The 21,474-nt window shown below is 38.1% G+C and overlaps 8 protein-coding genes across 8 annotated transcripts; 3 read left to right on the forward strand and 5 right to left on the reverse strand.

The window, feature by feature from the left end:
- Positions 1-882: 882 nt before the first annotated feature.
- Positions 883-2,043, reverse strand: BDF20DRAFT_819980 (uncharacterized protein; the record flags this gene model as incomplete). The annotated part of the gene is made up of 2 exons (XM_053077504.1): positions 883-1,528; positions 1,853-2,043. The coding sequence occupies 2 exons, from the start codon at positions 2,041-2,043 to the stop codon at positions 883-885; spliced, it is 837 nt and encodes a 278-aa protein (XP_052936327.1).
- Positions 2,044-5,770: 3,727 nt separating this feature from the next.
- On the reverse strand, positions 5,771-8,813 carry BDF20DRAFT_906052 (nucleolar protein 14; the record flags this gene model as incomplete). The annotated part of the gene is made up of 4 exons (XM_053083227.1): positions 5,771-6,148; positions 6,261-6,665; positions 6,766-8,406; positions 8,505-8,813. The coding sequence occupies 4 exons, from the start codon at positions 8,811-8,813 to the stop codon at positions 5,771-5,773; spliced, it is 2,733 nt and encodes a 910-aa protein (XP_052936328.1).
- A 731-nt stretch (positions 8,814-9,544) lies between these two features.
- On the reverse strand, positions 9,545-10,186 carry BDF20DRAFT_835413 (uncharacterized protein; the record flags this gene model as incomplete). Its single annotated transcript, XM_053078837.1, has 3 exons — positions 9,545-9,765; positions 9,907-10,124; positions 10,161-10,186. 3 exons carry the CDS (start codon positions 10,184-10,186, stop codon positions 9,545-9,547), a joined length of 465 nt encoding a protein of 154 aa, XP_052936329.1.
- Positions 10,187-10,325: 139 nt separating this feature from the next.
- BDF20DRAFT_869233 (T-complex protein 1 subunit delta) lies at positions 10,326-12,326 on the forward strand. Its single transcript, XM_053080986.1, has 4 exons — positions 10,326-10,536; positions 10,603-10,655; positions 10,731-10,820; positions 10,919-12,326. The coding sequence occupies exons 1-4, from the start codon at positions 10,422-10,424 to the stop codon at positions 12,269-12,271; spliced, it is 1,611 nt and encodes a 536-aa protein (XP_052936330.1). The 5' UTR covers positions 10,326-10,421; the 3' UTR covers positions 12,272-12,326.
- Positions 12,327-13,448, reverse strand: BDF20DRAFT_869236 (uncharacterized protein). Its single transcript, XM_053080987.1, has 3 exons — positions 13,112-13,448; positions 12,830-13,027; positions 12,327-12,745 (listed from the first exon to the last, which is right to left on the reverse strand). Exons 1-3 carry the CDS (start codon positions 13,393-13,395, stop codon positions 12,439-12,441), a joined length of 789 nt encoding a protein of 262 aa, XP_052936331.1. The 5' UTR covers positions 13,396-13,448; the 3' UTR covers positions 12,327-12,438.
- A 216-nt stretch (positions 13,449-13,664) lies between these two features.
- Positions 13,665-16,776, forward strand: BDF20DRAFT_835416 (uncharacterized protein; the record flags this gene model as incomplete). Its single annotated transcript, XM_053078838.1, has 3 exons — positions 13,665-15,061; positions 15,191-15,879; positions 15,956-16,776. The coding sequence occupies 3 exons, from the start codon at positions 13,665-13,667 to the stop codon at positions 16,774-16,776; spliced, it is 2,907 nt and encodes a 968-aa protein (XP_052936332.1).
- Positions 16,777-17,359: 583 nt separating this feature from the next.
- BDF20DRAFT_791253 (uncharacterized protein) lies at positions 17,360-17,829 on the reverse strand (the record flags this gene model as incomplete). Its single annotated transcript, XM_053076195.1, has 2 exons — positions 17,360-17,580; positions 17,730-17,829. Coding segments are annotated over 2 exons (321 nt in total), but the record flags the coding sequence as incomplete, so codon positions are not given.
- Positions 17,830-18,886: 1,057 nt separating this feature from the next.
- On the forward strand, positions 18,887-19,922 carry BDF20DRAFT_819997 (18S rRNA biogenesis protein RCL1; the record flags this gene model as incomplete). Its single annotated transcript, XM_053077505.1, has 4 exons — positions 18,887-18,967; positions 19,071-19,393; positions 19,465-19,710; positions 19,790-19,922. The coding sequence occupies 4 exons, from the start codon at positions 18,887-18,889 to the stop codon at positions 19,920-19,922; spliced, it is 783 nt and encodes a 260-aa protein (XP_052936334.1).
- Between the last annotated feature and the right edge of the window lie 1,552 nt (positions 19,923-21,474).

Consider the following 21,474-nt stretch of genomic DNA (forward strand, 5'->3'; position numbering starts at 1 on the left):
CATCACAAAAGTAAAAAAGCTAATCGTTTTTATAATAGCTTGGATGGTCATAGTAGTAGTAGGAGTAGTCATAATAGCAGTCATAGTGTACGGCAAGAGTTTAACATGGGCAACTACTATGACTTTTTCATTTTGCAAAGGCACCACCCTACGATGACTGACTTACAAATGATGATGGAATTACATAATTTCTATTCGTCAACCCACAAAAAAAATTAATCACCCTACCGTCCTCTTTTATCTGCAGATAAAATGGAGATGATTGGCTCGATGATGAATATTTGAGATTTCCCGTTTCGTGCTTTGAGATTTTTTTTTTTATTATGTCATACAGTCAAAAAGTTCTTTTTGTTTCTTTTCAAGAACATTTTAGAATCATAAAGAAACCGCAAGTTTAATGGCATTAAGGTAGAATATGAGGTATTTGATGACACGTAAGCACGTCAATTTTCTTTTCTATTCTAATTCACATGTGCCACGTATTTGCCAGAGGAACACTTTGTTTTCTTTTTTTTTTTTTAAAAAAAAAAAACTCAATTTCGTATCTTGATTCTAAATAGCAAAAACATCACAAAAAGCGAAGGGCATAAAAGAAGATAACAACAGATAGAAAAGGTTTTTTTTTTTTTTTTTTTTTTTTGGTAAATCATAAAAAAGCACGCGTTTTACAGAAGGGGGGGGATATTTTGTATAGGTTGACTTTGAAAACAAAAAACTTACTCTAAAAAAAAAAGGGGATGAAATTCACTCGAGTCAAAGAAAAAAGCATCATAGGTAAAAATGAAGAAAACATAATGTATTATAGAATAGAGCAGAATAAATACAATGTAAAGGAAAGCGGAAAATTGTGTGGGGGATATGAAAAAAGAATGCGTCAATAAATTAGGCTTCAATGTCGTTTGTTTTCCCGTGATGATGATGTGAATGCGAGAAATAATCAGCTTCAGTCATTGGAGGCTTATTTATCACTGTATTGAGAAAAGGTGTTAATCCAGAAGCAGGATAACTGGTATTGGAGCTGATGTTGGTGGGGTATGAAGCTGTTGAATACATGGATTCACGTCTGAGAGCATATGGGTTGTGGTTCGTACTGTTCAATAAAGGAGAAGTACTATTTGTGATTTCCATGGAGGTCTTTCGTAGGTAAGCTTGTACTGATTCACAATCACAATTGCCGTGTGTTAGCAGCAGATTCTTCAGATACATGCTTTCTTCTTTCAATTGACCGACAAGAGTGCGAAGTGTTTCATTTTGCATATTTTGAATTTCTGCCTTTTGTTCTAGTTCTTGCATCCAATTCTTCTTCTTTTGACGGCATTTGTAAGCAGCTATACGGTTGCGTTCCAAAAACTTCTTTCGACGATCTTCGGCGTCTTCACCTTCAAATACAATTCTTCGTTTGCGTCCACTGGTGGAAGGTTTTCTTTGTTGTGAAGGATATTCCTCTTTCTTGTCGATGTCTTGTTGTTGTTGTTGTTGTTGTTGACTGTTATTGTAAACAGGTTGAGGTCTTGTTTGAATTCTCGAACTACGACGCATGGTTTCTTGGATAGGCTGCTCGTGTGGTTGAGAAGAAGAAGAAGAGTAGATATAATGTTGTTGTTGTTGTTGTTCATCGTGGGGTTCGCTTATACTAAAAGAAGTACTTGTACTGCTGGGACTTTGACTTAGAGACATAGGTGGGATAGGTGGTGATGTTAAAAAATGAGGAGGATGAGAAGGATGATGATTCATATTCTTATCATTCATGATATGAGTAGTACTAGTATTAGCATGAGTAGTAGTAGTAGTAGTAGTAGTATGAGTGGTAGTGGCGTGCATGGTTTTTGTGTCGAGAGGTTCGGCATCGTACAAAATGGGACTGGCTGTTGAATTACTTTGCGTTGAGGACCATTTTTCTGTCACAACGTGATTATCGCTATGCTTTAAATCGTTCAAACTGCAGTCAAAAGGATTCATTTCAGGCTGAATACTGAGTCCTGGAGTAAGATTCCATTCACCATTCTCAATCAAAAACCGCGTAGGCGTTGCCAAGGGAACCATATTCTTTTCTATAAAAAAGGGGAATTGTTGTCAATGAACGTTTCCTGAAACAATGACCCTCCAAGTGAAAGAAAACTACCTTCGGCCATCATTATGCAAATCGTAAAGTCCAAAAAAAATAAAATACAAAAAATAAAACAAACAAACAAAAAAAAAAAAAAACGAATTAAAAAAATGTCTTGTTAAGAAAAAGAAAGGTGTTGGGTTTTTTCTTTCAAAAAATTGATAAAATAGGAATCAATACAAAAAACTGGGAAAAGAACAAAAAAAAAAAAAAAAAAAAGTAAAGTATTTATACTTTTTTTTTTTTTTTGTTCTTTTGTTGTTTGTCGCCCATCAGTCGATTTGGGGGAAAATATGTAGCGGGCTTTACTGTTATGTTTCTTTTTTGACGAAAGTTTTTTTTTTTATTTCTTATTTTTTCGATCTTAATTTTCTTTATCATCCAAAAGGGTCAATGCTCTGAAGCCTTATGATGTAATTTGTGATACTTGGGCCCTATTTTTGCTGTTGAGCTAGATTTTGGATATTTTAAGCCGAGACGATAGTATGATCTCACTGCATCGCTTCTCCACATCGTCGTGTAACGCGTTACAATTGAGGGAAGGATGATTTTTAATGACAGAAAGAGTATTGCCGCCAACAGACGCCATCCGTAGATAAGCCTAACAAAGAAACAACGGCCTGGTGCGTCTTTCTCTCTCTCTCTCTCTCTCTCTCTCTCTCTCTCTCTTTTCTCACCCAAAAGGGAGGAAACTATTTATAAAAAAAAAAACTCAAATTCTTCTACCCAATCAAAATGTCTTGTTTAAACTAAAAGTGGAGTAACTAACGCTGAGAATCAACGACACCCCTTCCCTTGATACTTTTTTTACTTTGCTCATTATCAAAACGAAACTCAGATTGTTGTGAGTAGTAGATAAATGACCACAGTAACCCACTGATAACCGGATGAACCTGCCCACCTCATCTCTGTTCATTGAACAACAACGTCCTTACAGACAAAAAAAAAAAAAAAGAACAAACGATTTGATTTCTCCATGGAAAAGAACGGTTTGGTGGTTTGATAACCGAAAATTCTATACTTGATGGATTCTCCACAGACCTTCAAAGGAAGAAGTAAACAGTTTGTAGAATGAACCTTGATCTCCCCTTCTTAGTCATCAGCCAATAGAAAATGGTTCCTCCCTCGCCCTCTTTTCGCATGAACCTTTTTTTTTTTTTTTTCTTTTATCGGAACCATTCGCAGGAAATTTTTGTTTTAAGCTGTGTTTTAGATGACGACAAACAAGTTTTAAAAAATACGAAAAAGTGGGTCCTTTTTCATATTTGACAACTTTCCATAAAAGGTAAAACCAAAACCGACAGTTAGGTAAGACATATCCTTTTCTATTATAATCAATCTTTATTCAATCTAAGCTGAATCTAAGCTCCTTGTAAATTCAGGACAATTAAGAAAATTAGAAAGCCATCAGTCACTATTTTTTGCAATGGTTGAAATTTGTCGTGAATTCTACTCATCCAACTCATACATCATCCCTTTTGAATCTTTCTCTCCACTTGGAAATGCTAGGGGAACATTGAAAAAAGTGGATGAGTGCGAAATGAAACCTATAAACCATAAGCGGGGAGTTTGCCATACAATAAGAGAGACATGGAAAAAAAAAAAAAAAAAAGTAAAGAAAATTCAGTGTTTAGAAACATTTTGACAGCTGTTGATAGGAGGTTTAAATGAGTCTACTGTTGGTGAAAAGTGCAAGAGAGAACAGGGAATGTGGCTTTACATAGATGTTCTAGGTCCTCAGTAAAGAACTGATGATCATTTTCTACAGTGCTTGGGCTGTATGATTCAGCTTAGTAAGAAATAATAGTTGTTGCATATGAAATAGAATGCAGAAAATGGATAGAATAAAGTCCAATTTGGCTTTTTTTTATATTTTATTATCATACTACATCTACTTAAAAAATAGCATCATTGAGGCATTTAATCAGTTGACATCATTTCGTTTCTGGTTTGTACAAATGCAGAAAATTCGGTTTTTGTCATAGCTGTTATTTTAGGAAATCTTGCCTGGATTTACAAATCGTAATTCTTTGATTATTCCACTTTTGAAAAAATCGAACTTATAACGCGATTCGGATTTTTGCCTAAAACGGTAAAAAGCAGATTTCTGAGGCCATTTTTTTTTTTGTGTGTGGTGGGGACCCTATTCTGTCTACAAAAAATAGTCATAGACACCATTTTTGTTCCTCATGATCATATTGGATAGCTACTCATGCTAGCTGATGTATTTTTTAAAAGCAACAGGAAAATGTTGTTTTAAATCTATCATCTGCATTTATTCTCTCCTCCACTTGCCAAAAAAAAAAAGAAGAAACAAACAAAAGTGTTACCCAGCTGCACGCCTTAAACAGGAAAATTATAAGAGCTATCTTTTGAAACACTTTATACTTTTTGCATCCACTTGAAAAACTAACATGCAAAAACGCGTTTAACAGTAGTTAGCTTAGTAAGGCCAGATAGCAAAAAGACCTTTGAAAGTCTTGATAAGAGATATAACAAACATACCAAATATCTCGATTTTTTTTTAAAAAAATTCCAAGAAAAAGCTTTATCCAAAAAGCATAGCTGTAGGTTTTTTTCTCGTATTTGCCGTGGAACCAAAAAAACAACCTCCCCGTAAATCTTTGACCCCCATGAATCCCCAATTTTGGGTTTTTCCTTTTTTTTTTCCATTCAAAAAGAGAGATACACACGCTGTCCCTGTTCCTTTGACTCTGAAACTGTTATCTGCTACAAAATCTATCAACCCCATGCTTATCTCCAATATCAAACAACTGCAATCTTTTTTTATATAGATTCATCGCACATTCGAGAGACTCCCGCGTGCCTGGGTTAAGCAGACGGGCTGTTCAAGATAGGGGTTATCCGTGGTTCATCCAATGGGCTTTTTTTGCCACTCATTTGAAGAAAAAAAAAAACCAACAAAAAACCAAACTTATTCTTACATCTTTTAAGGAAACTGAATAAGCTGACAATGTCTTTTTCATCGTGTCATTCTTTTTCAGTTTTTTACTCCAAGCGCGTTTTTCGTTTCATTTTGCGCATTTAGCCTACTGCAGGGCGCCGAAATAAAAAAAAGAAAAAAAAAGAAAAAAAGATCTGCAGACACACTCAGATCCAAAACCCATTATCAACGGGGAAGGAAACAGTCCATTATTGAGAAAGGAAAAAGAAACAAATCACAAAGAGGGTCGCTCTCGACTTTTTTTTTAAAAAAAGACGCTGCAAAATACTACATAACGATGTTTTTTGTAAAAGACGTTTGCTTCTATTTATTGCAGAATACCAGAAATAAATTGACTACTTTTCTAAAGCGTATCGTATTGCCTAAAAAGTTTGTAAAATAACTTCCGCTGAGCTCCATTTTACAGTTGCGTTTATAGAAACTCATGGAACAAGGATAAACTCCAAGAACAATCCATGCCATTCTGGATGAATACCATTGCAAAACGCATGTTTTGCATAAAGGAAAAACCTTCCATGTGCTTCTTCATTTGAATGAATACACATTCATTATAAACAAGTTTATTATTATACAGCTTCCGTAGACCGAGGAATGGTTTTGTCTTCTAAACTGAAAAGAGAGAGAGAGGTATATAGTATCTAAATAGGACAAAAAAAAAAAAAAAAGGAGTTTGGAAAGAGTAGGAGGGAGAGTCCTTTCTATTTTTTGCCCTTTTCTCGTTCCAACTTGTTCTTCTCCGATTGTTCGCCTTCGAGTAGTGACATGACACCCTTGACCATCTTGTTATATTCGGCATCCTTTTGCTTACGTTCCTTGGCACGTTCACGAGCAATAAACATATTGTCTTTACGCAATTCACGTAGAGCACCCTTCTTTTCTTTCTTGACTTGGGCTTCCAGTTTCTTGAGTTGAGCTCTTTCACGATCAGGATCATAATGACGGTCCATAGAATAGCCCAATTCAAATTTGGGCAAGTGTTGAGCAATAGGAATAGGTCGATGGCTTTGAAGACGTAGAGGTGTCTTTGTACGTTTTTCTTTACCGAATCTGATTTGATTCTCCAATTGCTGTGATAACTTGCTCAATAATGTCTATAGGGTATCACGTCATATGTAATAAGCATCTCATCTATTTCCGCGCGCCTTCCCCCCCCGCACCCTTCCTCCACAAGATAGGCAGATGTCTTACCTGTATATCTGAGTGCCATGTTACTTGATTCAACCTTTTGAGGATATTCAAGGAATCTTCAAAGACTTCAACAAAGGCTGGAGTAGCTGCATATAATTTGAGGTAACGTTCAAACATGCGAAGTGTACCTTGGAACAACGATAATCTCATGGTTTCAGAATTGGCTTCTGAACTATCCGCTTCGGTCCTTAGCTTTTCCATTTGAATGGTAGGAACCGTCTCCAAACCTTTGCCAGTGGTGTCCTTGATGGAAAAATCTATTTTTCCTTCCGTTACAGGCATAGTCGGCATCGGGAAATACCCAGGAACAGACTCTGCAAAGACCTCTTTGGGTGACAGTAAAATGAAGCATCGGTTCAAAAAGTTTAACGCTTCAGGCAAAAACCTTTTGGAAACAGATTGATACTAAACAGTAGGTAAAGAAAGGGAGGCAAACCCACATGAGCACAGAAAAATCAAGAGAAAAAGAAAGGGTTAAACCCCCCCCCCCAAAAAAAAGACTTACTTCAAAAGTGATTAAGGTTAAAAACAAACCTCGACCCATATCCAAATTGGTTTCAAGACGACACTGGGATAACGACTGACACATAAATAGCATGGCTGGTGTAGCCATCGGATGACTCAAATCAGAGGTCGAGAAAACTTGTCCTAAACATCGTAATAAGGTTATGTCTCCAATATCAGGCCAAGAACAGGAGCCTGCATGTTTCATCCTTTTCACTAGTTCAGCTTGCATTTTCTTTAATTTCTCCGAAAATAGGGTAGCGCTTGCTTCCGGCAGCTGTTGAGCCATGTCAAAGATATGAACAGCTAGCTTATCGAGCACGGCTGATGGTAAAGGTGACACTGTCGATGCAAGGTAACTCAAATGATCGATGAGCACTCCCAAAAAGGCTGATAATTTGTCTTTGTTTTCAGGTGCAAGCTTGATATGGTATAAGACACGGATACGCTTGGTGACAACGATGCAGTCCTTTACTTCTAATCCTTCCAACACTGTCAAAAACTCGTCATGAGTCGTAGGGCATTCGAAAGTGTAGGGAATTTCCTGTTTTCCTGATGACGGCGTCGACTTTGGTTTGGAAATTTTCTTTGCCTTCACAGTACCATCTGCACCAAATTCATTCATGTCGGCATCCTCCTCCTCCTCCATAGCATCGCCCGGCGCTTCTCTCATCACCTTCTCTTTCTCTATCTCCTCATCTTCATATAAATCTTCAATGTCAGACTCGTCTTCGTCCTCCTCCTCCTCTTCTTCGTCCTCCTCCTCTTCTTCTTCGTCTTCGTCTTCGTCACCTTCTTCCTCTTCTTCATCCAGGTCCATTTCAAATTCTCTTTCCACCTTACTGATATCATTTTCTTCGTCATCAGAATCAAGACCCTCCATACGTCGCTGTCTGGCACGTTCGGCCTTTTCAAGTTTTTCTTTTTCCTCGAGTGCAATTTCTTCCTCTGTCTTTGTGCGGTCCGTAGCATACGCACGTCTTTCAAGAGCAAGTTCACGCAAAGCAACATCATATTCAGAATATTCCTCCAAAGATTGATCAAGCTTACTCTTCTCTTTGTCTTCTTCTCCTTCAGCTTCAGCTCGCTTAAAGAGCGCACTTTGCGAAGGCAAGGGCTTACGAGGAGCTGTCGCTTTCGTCTCTAACAATCCTCTGATATCATTCAACTCCTCATCCAAATCTTCACGTAATGCCTCGTCTTCCTGTTTGGCCTGCTGACGTTCCAATTTATGCATCTTACTTTTGGCGATAATTTCTTTCATCACCTCATTCTTTGATTTATGTCGTTCGCTTTCTTCCGTTGATCGCTCATCATCGAAACCACCAAAGTGGAGTTGTGACACAATGTTGGCATCCATTTGCTTCCTGCCATCCTCTTCGTCATCGCTGAGCCCAAGGCCAGCATCATCAAAGTCATCCATCGTAGACAACGATTGACCATAATGGGTCAAATTGAAATCTTCGTCATCGTCGTCTAAATTGAACATGGACGTTTTTGACGTTTTCTGTCTTTCCCTTGTAAATCTTTCCAGCATTTTTTCTTCAGGTGTCAAGTGAGGATTACTTTCACCAAAACGTTTATCAATAATACCACCACGTCGATTCTTATTCTTCAATTCGACCAATAATGTTTTCTTACGCTAAATCAAAAGCCCAATCAACTTAGTTCATCTTTTTCCACATTACATGAGCAGAGAAGAAAAAAAAAAAAAAAAAAAAAAAGGGCGGATAGCCTTACGTTTTCTTCACCGATTTGTTTACTCAAAGTAGGTTTGCCAGAGGTACCTTTCATTTTTCGACCAAGAATCTCAAACTTGGTTTTCTGATGTTTTTGTTCAAATGGGTTGAATTCACCACGAATCTTTTCCAGTTTTTTATCGGCATCGTTCTTTATTCCAGATTCTTTAGGAATGCCCTTCTTACGATCTTTTTTAGATCGACTGGCTTTTGAATGTTGTCCAATGACGCCTGCTGCGTTCAAAGATTTTTTAAGTCGTTTTAGGGCTGATCCTCCACTTGCCTTGGCTTTAGGGACGTTGGCTACCATAGTGGTTTCTTTTGGAGTCAAAAAAAAGTTTTAGTTAAAATGACTTTACAAGATCCAGTAGATCTCCCAATGCTCAATTTTTTTTATTTTTTGGAAATTCTTCATAAAAAAAGCCCGTCACTTTGCAAAAAAAAAAAAAAATGGCTCCTTCCCTTTTTGGAAAAAAAAAAGACCTGATCTGCTCAAAAGTAGGCCGAGGAAGGGACAGTCTACTTTGTGCGAAACGAAAGCACTTGGTACTGTTGACATGAAAGAAAACCCATTCTTGCGCCACTGATCTGTTGAGCATGACCTATTTGAATGAAGCGACCTATCCACTCATGGTGTGCTTGCAGATAGTTCAAATGTCTGCAAACCGTAGCAGGGCAAAGATGCACTACGAAGACGCGAGGCACAAAGTCGTCCTAAAGTCGTACATAGAGTGCTATCCTTCTCTTTGGATGGCCTAGTAACAACGCGTGCTATAAGATGACTCTGCTTTTATTGTCAACAAGTAGAATAATGAACAACAAGAGAAGCCGCAAACGATCTTTTTATCATACGTTTGAATTTCTTTTTTTTCAAAAGGGTGGATTGTTTTTACTGTCACTTTTCTGTATAACATAGTGTAAAACGGTCATCTAGAACACTACAAATGGTTAGAGTGATTAAAGATTATCCACTCTCTCCACCCCCGCCTGAAGTAGGCTACATGCAGCAGTAGCATACCTTCCCACATTGCACTAGTAGAGTTATATTCGATGAAGACCATCCAGGACGGAAAAAGGAAAAGAAATAAGGATGGGCGCATCTCCGTTCGCACTAAAGAGACATGATAGTTCCAGAAAAACCAAAACCAGCCATCCATGATGTTTCTGTAAAATTGCAAAAAAGTCCCTTTCGAGAATAGAAACGCCATTATTTGAAGAACTGCTCAAAGGGCTGAGGCTGGAGCTTCCAAAGTCACTTGCACCTATTGTACGTTTGTTTTCAAAAGCAAGCATGGAGCAATGTGTACTGTATTGCAGCCATCTCCGTCTGCCACTTGAATGAACTCAACAGGATATTTCTTTCAAGATATTGAAATTTTCATAAGACAGTTCAATAAACGAACCTTTGTTTTCATAGAGATGATCATCGATGCGCGAGACCGATAGGATGGTAATCATCTTTTCTCTAAGCTCGACTTGAACGCACGTCCATCCTGTATTTCTGCCTTTGACGAATAGAGCCCTTTCAAATGACAGTACGTCTATCTGAGTGACTCGTGACTCGATGACACTGCCGTATTGGATTCTTCTATGTTTGAGCCACCGAAACGCTTCTTTATTACTGCAGAATAAATAAAGCATTGAGAAATGTGTCTACATTAGCTCTTTTACCCGGATAAGCATGGTAAAGCATAGAAAATCAACTTGGGGGAAGCCTATCAAGAAAGGCTCCTTTTACATCCTACATTATAAAAGCTTCTGTCGGATTCGACGAGTAAATTTTTTTTGACACACGCCTCCCCGAGGGCTTTCATTTCCGCCTATTCTGGTTCAGAAAAAAAAAAGAAAAGAAAAAAAAGTGGGTTCTGACCCCTTTTTTCTTTACCATTCTCTTGAATCCACTTTTCTGTAATCCATTATGGCAACCGTAGCAAAATCTGCAGCAGCAGCACCTAGCAAGACCGGCGGTGGAAAATTCCAAGACAAGGAAAAACCTATGGAAGTTCGCTTATCAAATATTACTGCTGCCAAAGGTACAGCTATTTAGACTTTATCTGAAAATCTCGCGTCTTGTGTTAATGTAATCCATTTGATTGTAGCCGTGGGTGATGCGATCCGTACATCTTTAGGTCCTAGAGGAATGGATAAAATGGTAAAACAGGACTGATAAAGAGTATACTAAAGACGTGTTGATGGACTGATGCATATATCCCTTGGCTTAACGTAGATTCAAACCGGCAATGGTGAGGTTGTTATCACCAATGACGGTGCTACTATTCTCAAGCATATGGCTGTTCTTCATCCTGCTGCTAAAATGGTAAAAAAAAATAAAAATAAAAAGTGTCTGCACGAAACGATGCTTTGAAACCTTTGGTTAACCACTCTTTCCCCACCTCTCCTACCTTTGCTTTTTAGCTTGTCGATTTATCTGCTGCACAAGATGTTGAAGCTGGCGACGGTACCACATCCGTTGTCGTGTTATGTAGTTCACTCTTAACAGCAGCTGAGAAATTGCTCAACAAAGGCATTCACCCTACTACTATTGCTGAATCATTCAAAAAAGCTGCTGCAAAATCGGTTGAATTCTTAACTGACATGGCAACACCCGTCGATTTGAGCGATCGTGAATCATTGTTAAGAGCAGCTTCCACCTCACTCAATTCTAAAATTGTATCTCAATATTCTACTCTATTGGCCCCCATTGCTGTCGATGCTGTTACCCGTGTCATTGATCCAGCTATTGCTAATAACGTCAATTTGAATGATATTCGTATCGTCAAGAAGGTGGGCGGTACCATCGATGATACCGAGTTAATAGATGGTCTTGTTTTGAATCAAACAGTCATTCGTTCTGCTAATGGACCTGTTCGTATGGAAAAAGCAAAGATTGGTTTGATTCAATTCCAAATCTCCCCTCCCAAGCCAGACATGGAAAATCAAATTGTCGTAAACGACTACCGTCAAATGGATAAGATTCTCAAGGAAGAACGTCAATATTTATTGAACATTTGTAAAAAGATCAAAAAGTCAGGATGCAATGTTCTTTTGATTCAAAAATCTATTCTACGTGACGCTGTCAATGATTTAGCGCTTCACTTCTTGTCAAAGTTGAAGATTATGGTGGTGAAGGATATTGAACGTGATGAAATTGAATTTATTGCAAAGTCGCTTGGATGTAAACCAGTAGCCGATATCGATTCATTCACAGACGATAAATTGGGCTATGCAGATTTGATTGAAGAGACCGAAAGCGCAGGTGCTCGTATTGTGAAAGCTACCGGCATGAAGCACAGTGGAAAAACAGTTTCTGTCATTTGCCGTGGCGCTAACTCCCTTGTCCTTGAAGAATCCCACCGTTCTCTTCACGATGCTCTTTGTGTCGTCCGCTGTTTGGTCAAGAAGAAGTTCTTGATTGCTGGCGGCGGTGCCCCTGAAATCGAAATCTCTCAGAAATTAATGGACTACGCAAAGACGCTGACGGGCATGGAACAATACTGTTTCCAAGCCTTTGCTGAAGCTCTGGAGGTTATCCCCACTACCTTGGCCGAAAATGCTGGTTTAAATCCTATTGCTATTGTTACTGAATTAAGAAACAAGCATGCCCTTGGCGAAAAGACGGCCGGTATCAATGTCAAGAAAGGAACCATCACAAATATTCTAGAAGAGAATGTCATTCAGCCATTATTGGTCACTTCGAGTGCACTCGAGTTGTCTGCTGAAACTGTCATGATGATCATGAAGATTGATGATTTGGTCCAAAGCCGATAAATGTACAAAATTGAAACCAAAATAAACTTATAATTTATATCTTTTCATAACGTAATAAGCATCAAGCAGTAGTTATAATAGCTCCATTTGTGTCGGAAATAGTAACAGCCAAGAGAACAAAATACACTTTAATAATTTAAAGGAACAAAAATGTATCATCTAGAAAGTTAAACAGAGGGCTGATAAGGCTTCATTTCATTGTCATCCCAACTGAAGAAGCGACCAGAAAGTTCTTTAGGAGGATTGCAGGCCAAAGCACTCAAAATATGACCAGGCGTCTTGGGGTCAATTAATTTGCCCTCACGATGAAGGTCGACAAACTTGGCATGGTCATCTTTCATTGCTTCTGCACCAACAGCACGAATGGTATCTTGCATTCCCGTGTCGACAACACCAGGTCTTAATGCAACCGTTGTGACATTGGGCTCTTCTACGCCCAAAGTATTTGTCAAGTGGTTAATGGCGGCTTTAGACCTAGGAAATAAGCACAAAGTTAAAAACACTTGACCGTGATTGCTTGTCATTTTAATATGAAACAATGTGCATTGAGGTATTTACGATCCATAGGCACCCCAACCTCTATAACCTTTCAAGGCAGCTCCTGAAGAAACAATAACAATGGAACCGTTGTCGGCCTTACGCAAGTGGGGTAGAGCAATTTGGGCTAATAGAATAACTGAAAAGAAGTTGACATCGAAAAGCTTTTTCCAATCCTCAATAGAACTCTCTGCAACTGTAGCCACTGGCTCAAGAACACTAAAGAATGCATTGTAAGGGTATCAAATTGAGTAAGATTTGTTTCCTGAAAAAGCTCAGTTTAGTTGCAGTTTTGCCCGTTACCCAGCGTTAGCAATGACAGAGTCAAGGCGGCCCCATTTTTGAACAGCTGTGTCAACTGCTTTTTGGACGATATCTTTATTGGTAGCATCACCAGCAACAAGTTCGAGTTGGTCACCCTTATTCAGTACCTTAGACACGTGTTCATGGAGTTCATTGAGCAAATCTCCACTTCGTGCAATCGCAACCACTCTAGCGTTGAATTTTTCCAAAGCAGCTATAGTAGCAGCTTTACCAATACCTTTCGAGGCGCCGGTAATAATAATAACAGGTGAGGCAGAACTCATTGTAAATTAGCAGTATAAGATTCGTTTGTTAAATTTCGTTAGTCAACTCGACCTTTTGCTTTCTGCTGCCCAAAATACCATCTGCCAAAAGCGGGGCAAATCCAAATATGGAGTTTGAATTTCACTGACAAAGATCAAATTAAGATAAATGTTTTTCTTTTTTTCTATCCCCTTTCCCCTCTGTATCCTTCTCTTTCACAGATCATTCCACTATTGGTTTAAATTTTCAGATAACATCAGTTACTAAATATCAAAATACAGTCTCTGCAATGACTCAGCCAGTAGATAACTCTATACTGACCATTACTCCTGCTATTAAAGAAAACAAACAAACCACTAGGACTCACCAACAACCTTCAATAGCATCGCGCAGGAACAGCTTCGATATTGATCTAGAAGATGGTCCATTATTTCGAGCTACCATAAAAGAGCATGAAGGAAAAACCAACACTCTAAAAGGTCATTTAAAGCGTATCTTAAAAGCCGCCCAAGCTTTGTCAGACACCAAATATCACCTTTTAGAACAAGATCGATTATTTATTGAGGCATTACGAGAGGCTCCATTTACTGAGCCGTTATTCACTCACTATCTGGACTTTACATGGGAAAAATTACATGAACAGCAAGAGCGATTGTATATCTGTATGCAGAATATTCTGATTGATCCACTGCAAAAGTTATATGAAATGGATATCAAGTCGGTCGATACCAAGCGTAAACGATTCGAAGAAGTTAGCAAAGACTATTATTCAGCTTTGGCAAAGTATCTTAGCAAAAAGGCTATCAACGATGCACCTACATCAGCCCCACTTCCTTCTGGAAGCTTATCGACTACTAAAAATAGTGTTTCTACAGCTCAGCAAAATAGTGCCAACGGCATGACATACCATACAACTATAGCAACTACTAGTAAAAGTTTAAGGCAAAAAAGGAACAAAAGAGCTGAATTTGAATTCAATTTGAAGAAGAGCGAGTTTGATCTGGTGCGCTTTGAATACTATTCATTTCTGCGAGATTTGCATGGAGGCAAAAAAGAACAAGAAATACTCTATCACCTATTAAACCATCATGAAAAACAATATTCCTATTTTCAGTCCGTTGGAAAAATATTAGAGCCTCACAAAAAAGGTTTAGAAACCCTTGCCCGTATGATAGCCGAAGCCTCCAAAGAGCAGAAATTATTGAATCAAGAACGAGACGAAATCAGGAAAGCTTTAACTTCCAAGAATTTCAGTAACAATAACGCCAGTGACACTTCGAATAGTAGTGGTATCAATAAACAAGAGCCAAAGAGAAAGTCCTTCATGAGGTCTATCTCTCCACCTCTGAGTTCAATGACAGTTTTAGCCTTTCCCAAAGTAGATGATGGTCTTGCCTCAGCATCTTCACCTACTTCACCAGAAATAACGCAAACTGGACAGCCTTTCTTCGCTGATTATAATACATCAACAAATAGTATTGTTGACAGTAGCAGTAATAACATCGACAGTTCGAAACAAAGCCAAAGCGATAAATTCAAAGGTATACGCGACTTGGAGCAACAAGATCATTCATTGCTTAATTCAGCGGGTCGAAAAAAAGAAGGTTTTCTCTTCGCCACGTCGAAGCCTATCAAAAATATTAAAAATAACGTCAACTCCTCGATCGAAAATGTTACATGGCATAAGTATGTATAGTGCAAGTGCTTTTTGTAAGCTCACTTCATCGATTCTATTCTACACCTAGAGCTAACCGTTTTATCTTTTACCATATTTATTCTGAACTTCTTCTCTTCATCATCCTCTTACGCAAAAAGGTATTGGTGCGTAGTAAGCGGTGGTCAATTACATGAACATTCCAAGTGGAAAAAGCATTTGGAAACACATTTAGAACCCATTGATCTCAGGTTCGCCACTGTTCGCAAAAATAGGAATGTGGAACGGCGTTTTTGCTTTGAAGTGATCACTCCTAAATTCAAGCGGCTGTATCAGGCAACCTCGGAAGAAGAATTACAAAGCTGGATAGCCACAATTAACAATGCCATCAACAGCTTATTAAATGAGACGTCAGGCACTTCAGCCTATTTTGAACGGCTTAATGAAACGTCGAAGAAGTCGTGGAAACAAACTGCTTCTTTCAGTGGCGCTCTCAGCGGTTTAGCAGCAGCGAAGAAGAAATATCTAAAAAAGCGCAGCGATAGCAGCAGTACGAAAAGAAGGGTCGTTTATCAATATCCTAATTCTCAATATCCTGCTTCTCCTTCATCAGCTCCTCCTCTGGCTTGTTTATTCGATCAGAATGAGGCTTTGTCATTGGATTCTTCAATGTACAAGTCCAAATCGTTGGCTGTTGTTAATTCTCAACGAGTTTCGGACAGAAGTAGCAAAGAACAAAATAAATTATTAGAACTGTTACAGGAAGATCCATCAAACCATGAATGTGCTGATTGTTCCGCTAAAGACCCCAAATGGTGTTCCATAAACTTAGGAATATTATTATGCATTGGTAAGTTAGCATCTTACGATTCAGGATTGAAAAAGAGAAAAAGGAAGAAACCTTCAATAACCTGATTCGTCTATAGAATGTTCAGGTATCCACAGAAGTCTAGGTACTCACATATCTAAAGTGAGGTCACTTACACTTGACACCTTATCGTTCACACCGGAAATTACTCAATTAATGCTATCCTTGGGAAATGCCAAATCAAACGAAATCTGGGAAGCTGAGCTATTCCAAAACACGACTACAGAAGCAGAAGTCAATACAGTTGCACAAAAACCTATGCCTACCTCTTCCAGGGATACTAAATTGGCATACATACAACTAAAATATGTGACTAAAGCTTTCGTTACGCAAACAGAAAGCATAGACCCGATGGAAATACTTTACGATGCCATAGCAGACGATGATATTTCTTTGGCTATGTATGCCATTGCCATAGGTGCTGACGTTAACAAACCTTTCCCAGCTTCATGTTACAGTACACATTCTCCTATTTCTTTGCTAAGCCCTTCTAACAAAAAGCAGCCCTCTTTCATCACTTTACCGTCCTTCGATGCAGATGGTAATGTCAAAGGTACTATCAGCGTTCCTTATCCTTCTATCCCACTTGACGCTCCTGAAGGTATAGATATCGATACTTTCTTTGTAAGATACCCGTTGCATTTAGCATTAATAGACTTTGAAGATCAAAAGTCGTACCCTATGGCGGAATTCCTACTTTTAAATGGAGCCAGTGTCACCGCTTTGGATGAAGCTGCATCAGGTTGTCGATTGGGTGATTTAATTGCCTATGGAGAGTTGATAGAAGATAATGCTATAGCATTTTTGAACAACAAAAATAGCCTAAGAGGGGATTCGCTGATTAAAAGAACCAGCACAATTGCTCCTACCACAACTTAATGCCTACTTCAAAAAGCGAAATTGTACATAATACCTACTATTCTTAACCCCATGTATACCTTTAAATTATTTATTAAGACAAAATATTCCTTTGCTTTAACAAAAAATGCCAACCTATTTATAAATGGCGTCTGGGTTTATCGTAGTAAATTCAGAATATTGTCTATAAATTCTTGCAATGTACATTCATCTTATCATTGTTGATGGAGTTCATTGACTTTTTTTTTTTTGCGTTTGTTGACTTTTTGGAATATCATAGTAGCATGCGTAGTTTATTGTATATGCTGGTGTTTGCAATGGAACAAAAAATGAGATAGAAAAGACTATGAAAACTTGTCAAATAATAACATGGATCGTTGTAGCAAGCATTCTAAGCACCAATTTGTAATAGTCGATTCGATAAAACTTTTCCCAATTTTCCTACGTTTATTAATAACCATATGTACAATATAACTCTGTTTAAGCGCGTCCTCTAAAACCACGGCCTCTTCCTCTTGCTATTTTTTAAATGAAAAAGAATAGAGCAAATAAGTATTGAGAAGTGTTTTACTGTAGTGTTCTGGTGTACGAAAATACCTTGTTGGGCACGGGCAACTGTTGCTCTTCCTCTGCCCAAACCAATTCCTCTTCCTTTAAGACCACCTGGACCAATACCTTTGAACATAGGAGCGTTCTTTAGCATGTCGGGAACAATAAAGAATCGAACGTGTGATCCACGAATATAAACTTGATCTAATTGTGAAACTTGACCATCGCGTGCGGTTACTGTAATATCTTTCAATTGGCAGTTCATATTATCTTCAGCTATATTAGCGCATAACGTCAATATAGTGAGCAAATAAAATATTCAAGTAATTGACAATGAATTCATTTCAATACCAACAAAAAAATAAAATTAGATGGTTAATTGTCAAGCTTTTAATGAGTTGAACAAAAAGTAAGTCATGTTTTACCTTCGATCAATTTGCCACGATAGAGTTGACCTGTTTTTAATTCTAAGGTAATAATATGGCCTTGTGCTTCGTGAAGAAGTTTGATAGGAACGCCAATGGTCATTATGATTTATGTGTGCTCAAATAGACGAGTTACTGTCGTGAATAGAAAAGAAAAGGTAAAAAAACGGCCATTGACAGAATACCAAAAGCGCACTTTGGGTCTGAGTGACGTATAAATTGGAAGTTTGATTGGCCGATTTTATTCTATAAACAGTGAGCTCGCTTTTACAGCATCAAAGGAGGCTAGTTCCTCTATAAACGATGTGTCTCCAAAATCTCATTATAGTTAGCATATTCTGTCAGGAAGAGTAAGAAATATGAGCCATTCTCAATCTATGATACCAGTTTCAAAGAGTATTAAGTTTAGATAGGGTCGAACTATCTTTGTAGTCTCTATCAGTAGATGTTAATGTGCAGAGTCCTTTAATAATGACCATTGTTGTAATACTTAATAGAGGACAGACTTCCTACCTCAATTAACAGCGTATCTCATCAGTATAACTGTACATTGCTGCTTTAACATATAGTCTATATTGTCCTGCAAAGCCGACCAAGCCACTTTCATGCTCGCAATAAATAGTGACCATCTTTTTCTACTGAGTTGCTTCGATTTTTTGATCGAAGTATGAAGCATAATCAAACCTTCTTTTTAAAACATAAAATTTCTATACAATATGAGTAAATTACTAAAGTTTGAAGGTTACAATTACCTTCGTCAAAGACTTGTACTGGCTACGCTGAGTGGAAAAGCAGTTAGAATTGAGAAGATAAGATCCCATGACGAAAATCCAGGTTTAAGAGGTAGATCGATCTGGTTGGAAGACAGCTTTAGTGCAACGTGGATTAGACGCTAAACATAAATTGTTCGAATTGTTTAGATTTTGAAATGAAGTTTCTCGAACTATTAGAAAAGGTTACCAACGGTTCAGTTATAGAAATCAATTACACAGGTAATTACATTCCGGGCAGCTGCAAACACTCTTCATGTTCAATTGTTTGTCTAAATTACACTTTAAACAGGTACTTCCTTACTCTACAGACCTGGAGCCATCGAAGGTGGCCGCATAGAACATGATTGTGGCACAGATAGAAGTATAAGTTATTACTTGGAACCAATGATTGCACTTGCGCCTTTTTCCAAGAAGCCTTTCGTTTTGACATTGGAAGGTATTACAACAGACCATATTGATCCATCTGTAAGTTGAAGTCGATATAAATACACGCTACAGTTACATTGCGGAATAATCAGCTAGCAGTTATATTCACTGATGTTTTTTTCAATAACCCTTATTGATTCAGGTTGATATTATACGTACAGTCTTATTACCACAATTAAAACGATTTGGCGTGGATACGAATTTGGAATTGAAGATTACAAAAAGAGGGGCCCCACCATTAGGTGGTGGTGAAGTTACGTTTTCATGTGTACCTATTCGACAATTGAAGCCAATACAATTTATAGATGAAGGACGTATCAAGCGTATACGTGGTATTGCTTATTGTACAAGAGTGTCACCACAAACAGCTAATCGACTGGTCGAGTCGGCACGTTCACTACTGAATCGATATATACCAGATATTTATATATATACAGACGTTTATAAAGGAGCAGAGAGTGGAAAGTAAGTTGTTGAGGGTAATTTGAACAGAGGCAGGATAATAGAAACAAATTACTGATATGTATTTATCGCAGATCGCCGGGTTTTGCTTTATCATTAGTAGCAGAATCTAATACAGAAGTATTATTGTCAGCAGAAAAAGCAGCAGAACCAGGCCAGACACCGGAAGACGTTGGTATTATGGCATCTAAATTATTGTTAAACGAAATACGTAAAGGTGGATGTATTGATACAACAAGTCAATGGTTGAATTTGTTATTGATGATATTATCACCGGAAGATGTTGGAAAGATCAGAGTGGGCGATTTGACCGCATTTACGTAAGTATTTGCACAAAGTTAGATAACACAAGCTTCAAAAGAAACTGACTCTGTAGGCTAACCTGAACCTTCTATTCAGCATTCAATTTCTGCGCGATATTAAAGCATTTTTTGGTGTCTCATTTAAAATCGAACCTGACTCATCCAACGATACCATTATCATGACATGTATGGGTATTGGTTATGTCAATCACAACAAAAAGACGACTTAGAGAAAGCAACATTGTCGAAGAATTTTACATTAATAAAGAAAAAATACCGATGCATCATGATCATTGTATATTTATTGAAGTTATTTGTTTACTTTATTTTACTTTGACGGAGGATGGCGATGAAGTTGCTGTAGTAGAATTATTTTGATTACTGCGATAGTTCTTATTGACCCAATCACTCAGCTGTTTCAATAGCTGTTGATGCTTCTCTATTTTGTTTTTATTTATTGCACTGCTCTTGACTCGTTTCTGTGGCGTGTGAGCAACTGCATCACTGCTAATCTCCTCAGTATGTGTGTATGTGTTTTCTGCAATTGGGTAAAGTGACTCTACTGTATCATCCTTGTTAGCATTGGTCTTCTTACCGTTACCACCTATCGATAATTCTGATATATCGCTCACTAAAAGATCTAAGATATCCTTATTAATAGAAGATTTCTTGGCAGAAGGTGACTGCTGTTTCTTATTTTCAGTAATGGTTTCTTTATCTCCCTTATTTGTCGTTCCTGAAGCAGTAGCCTTAGCAGTGTTTGTTGTAGTTGTTTCATCGTCGGGAGTGCTGTCGCTTGTCTTATATTTGACGTCATCTTCGGAGCTGCCAAGCTTTTGACTGGTTCTGATTTCAGGAATGAAATAGCTGTTGCTATCCATAATATCAGGTATACTTGTGTAATGCTGCCTTAATCCACTCATCATAGTTGTTGGCATTGAATTAGTATTCGTCGAAGGATAATCCATGGTCGCCGTTGATGCAACGGTAGCATAGTTATAGCTGTTATTATAATCAATTTGAGATGGTATTTGCGGTGCAACAGTAGGAACAGTGGTAGTATGTGGTATAGGCGAAGCGGAAGTATAGTCAATTATAGGTTGAGATCGAACATATAAGTCCTCATTGACTTGACTAGGATATACAGGATCGGGAGTGACATTATTCATCGGATTGAATTGCAAGAGCATGTCCGTGTAACTGTAGGTATTTGACAGCGGTGGCATGGTTGTTGCTTGTGTCTCCATAAACATTTGCGGCTGTGGCTGAGGCTGTTGTTGCAATGGCTGGTAAAGATGTTGAGGCTCTTGAAGTTGGGATTGCGGCATCATTTGTTCTTGCTGCGTATTGATATTTTCCGTTAATTGTGCGAGCCAAAGATTGAAATTATTCAGCTGGTCTTCATTGCTAATGTTTAACGAGTTAGGATTGATAGAACCGCTATCAATCAAAGTTTGAAACATGTCTAGTTGGTTGATCATATCTGGCATGAAATAAGTAGAAATTAAGTAAAGTAGATGCCGGACATGATATAATTTCTGTTTTCTTTGTTACCTGCATTATAGTCTGTCTTCAACTGCTGATTTGCTTCATCTATGAACATTAAATTGCTGATAAAGGGGTCCTGTGGTTGTGAATACGGGCTTGCAGGTTCTTGTTTGATTGATGACTGAGAGCTAGCACCACTATTGAAACTTTCATAATAGTCTGAAATAGGGGAAACAGCACCAAATGCATTCTTCATACTAGAGTTAGGATGCAGTTGTTGCACAGACTGTGGCT

The sequence above is a fragment of the Mycotypha africana genome (genome assembly GCF_025528875.1).
Source record: "Mycotypha africana strain NRRL 2978 chromosome Unknown BDF20scaffold_5, whole genome shotgun sequence".
NCBI lineage: Eukaryota > Fungi > Mucoromycota > Mucoromycetes > Mucorales > Mycotyphaceae > Mycotypha > Mycotypha africana.